At 46.2% G+C, this 3,068-nt stretch overlaps 1 protein-coding gene across 4 annotated transcripts in view; it reads right to left on the bottom strand.

Moving 5' to 3' along the window:
- Positions 1-3,068, bottom strand: part of Tiam1 (T cell lymphoma invasion and metastasis 1) — a 425,562-nt gene that overhangs the window by 26,642 nt on the left and 395,852 nt on the right. For all 4 annotated transcript variants that reach the window (XM_017798903.2, XM_029564903.1, XM_008835990.3 and 1 more), the window contains 2 exons: positions 795-974; positions 599-717 (listed from right to left, as the gene is read on the bottom strand). In XM_017798903.2, the coding sequence (XP_017654392.1) occupies positions 599-717; positions 795-974 (299 nt within the window). The remainder of the gene's footprint in view (positions 1-598; positions 718-794; positions 975-3,068) is intronic.

Here is a 3,068-nt window from a genome sequence, read left to right as displayed (position 1 = left end):
CTCAGTATCACCAGTATTTTTTTTTCCATTTAAGCTCTTTCCAATGACTTAGGCATGATTTCGGATGCAGCCAAGCCTTACTGTAGTTGGTCCCATGACTGTTTCTCTATTTTTTAAAATTTTTTTGCTTTATTTTTACTTTATGTATATGTATTACATGCATGTATGCAAGTGCACCCATGCCATGAAATGCCCATGGAGGACAGAAAAGGGCGTCAGATCCTCTGGAACTGGGAGTTAGGGATGGCTGTTAGCTGCTATGTAGGTGCTGGGATTTGAACTTGGGCTTTCTGCAAGAATAGCCATTGCTCTTAACTGCTGAGCCATCTCTCCAGTCCCTATGACTGCTTCTTTTAAGCAGGTTTTTGGGTGGACTGAAGAGTTATTATCATTGGAAACTGACACTCGTTTCACAATCCCTTGTCATTGCCTACTACATGCCTACTACACGCCTATTAATCTACTCTCTGGGGAATTCAAGGACAAAAGTTGCCCAAGAAAACAATCATGCAAGAGTTATATGCACAGGTAATGCCTTATAAAAGAACAGTCACCCCAGCCCTGTTTGCTACAGATGTCCTGGGAAGGGGCTTCGTACCTCTTTCTTCTCCCCAGTCTGCTCTGCAATCAGCTGGTCAAACACAGCCCCAAACTCTTCATGGATTTTCTGCATCTCATTGATGTGACTGGCAACCTTGTTCATGGTCTTGATGGCCACTAGAAGAAGAGAGGTACTGTGAAGGAACTATGTAGAGGCCTGCCTGGGACAACAGGGGCACAGAGGCCGTGCTCACCGTCCAGGTGGTAGTGTTCCTCGCTCTCCGCATCAGTCAGTGAAAACAGCTCCTTAAGCAGAAGTGGGTACTTGAGGATCCTCTGGATGGGCTTGATGAGGTAAGACTCCAGTGTGGACGAGTGCTGCTGACGTGGGTTCTGGGCATCCAGGAACGCCTTGAAGGCCGTGTCAGTCTTGGCTGGAGGGATGAACACTGGGTGTCAGGGTGGCATGCCCCAGTAACTCCCTTCTCACCATCTCTCTCACTTGCTCTAAATTCTAAGTTTTTTTTTTTTTTTTTAATTTGTTCAAGAAGGGGTTCTGGAGTCTGTGGGGTTGGGGGGGGTCCTTGGCTTGGAAACACACTAGACAGATCTGTCAGTCAATCAGATGTGTGTGTTTGGTGGGAATGCTGACTAATTAAAGGATATCTGTTCACCCTCCTCATACTAAGCATGTCTTTTTATTCTGGCATTTTGACATTAGATTCTTACTGCCTACAGGGAAATTGCTTGTTCCCAGGCCTCATCAATTCCTAAAGATAGTAAAGGACTTGCTTACGAAAATCAATTCAGAGTATCCCCTGCCACATATATCGTCAATTATCACTAGGAGGCTTTGACACTCTGGGTCCCCATCCCCTGTGTTCATCACCTTAGAGCCCGATGTCATACCATTCAGCATCTGCCACGCCCAAAGCCCACTGAAGTTACCCAAGCTGGCAATGTTAGACCTGTCCTCAAACCTCTTACTCTCATTCCTCTGCCTCCTGACCAACCCCAGTGCTTCCAAAGGGCACTGCATGGCTGGACCCTCCTCCTGGTACCCATGAATAACAAGCTATGGCTATCATCTGATCTGCCAGCCTTCTGACACCTGAAGAACCAAAACCCTATATCTGAAATACTCGTCTTGATTTCTAAGCTTCGAAGCATTTCACTGCTGGAAGAACTTTTTGAAAACAGGCAGGAAAGAGCAGCAGCAGCAGCAGCAGCAGCAGCAGCAGGTCCTTCATGGTCTAGTTAAGTGGAGTAAGGCCAGAATCCCCACAACAATCTGTTCAGTGTCAGCTCAGTGCTGCCAGCTGTTAGCATTTGCAGAGAGGAGCTCTGACCCAACAGAGCTCAGACAAGCACCCTCTCCCCAGCCTCACTTGCATCTGTGTTCCAGCTGGGCTGGCAGGAGGGCCTAGGGAGCTGTGGACACGGGTAGTAGTTAGGATGATTGGGAAAATGGCTAATGCCTTCCAGGTACAAGAAAATTGATGCTGTAGGGAGGCAAAGCACTCTAAGGGGGAGGGTAGAGAAGTGACTCCACAATAGGCTGGTGACTACAACATGATCCTGGGAAGGTGGCTGCCCCGTGCAGGCATATAAGAGTGGAACCCTTTCCCCGACACCCTGCTTCTTCTATGCGCCTAGTTTTTAACTGCACCCTTTAGAGAAACTCATAATTAAGCACAATCAACATATAAACACACCCATTCTTCACACTGAGAACTTATAGATTCATCAAGATGACTGTCGCCGACGCAATCCTCCCGGACTGTAGCGGCGCTCAACCTGTCAGAGGAATCTATCTGACAGTTCTTGAACAAATAGTATTTAAAAAGTCAGTGGGCATAGACTTTTAAAAATCGTATTTCCACCCCTAATGGTCAGCAGTGTGAGGTTAGACTGAAGATACTCTAAATGGCCATCATGAAACTGAGTCATCTTCGTTTAAACAGTCAAGAAAAGGAGCAATCTTGGGGGAAGACCTCACAAGGTCACAGCTGTGATCTCTTTGAACTCCTAGGAAGAATCAGATTCCATAGGTTTGGCCCACCTTTCTCCTCTCTAAAAACAAAAATGCTTGATGGGAAGGGACACTGGGACACTGGCCTACATGCTTACATGCTGGGGAAGCTGGGCCAACCCTAGAGCCCATGCATGGGGAAACCATGGCTTTCATGGGTTGTTAAAAATATATGGACTGGTTCAGGAAAACCTAAAAGAACTTACTCCTGAGAAGTACACCCAAGTTCTCAAGGGCAAAACTACGGCTGCGGTCACTGAGCCTTAGAGAAAGGTGGGTCACAGAATGCAGTGCAGTGATCCCATCTAACCCAGCTCAGTCTGCTAAGAGTCACAGCCTAGGAAACTTTGGCTCATTTGGCAATTAGAAAAATGTAGGCCATGCCTACGTTTTATGACAGTTCTAAATGGTAGTATATTTTTCAGGTGCAAAATATAAATGTTACTGAATTAAGAAAAAAATCCACAGGGCAAAATTTAATCTAATTGAGTGATTA

This window comes from Nannospalax galili, unplaced genomic scaffold (assembly GCF_000622305.1).
Source record: "Nannospalax galili isolate Female #2095 unplaced genomic scaffold, S.galili_v1.0 scaffold136, whole genome shotgun sequence".
Taxonomy (NCBI): Eukaryota; Metazoa; Chordata; class Mammalia; order Rodentia; family Spalacidae; genus Nannospalax; species Nannospalax galili.
This window is presented reverse-complemented; position numbering and strand designations above follow the sequence as displayed.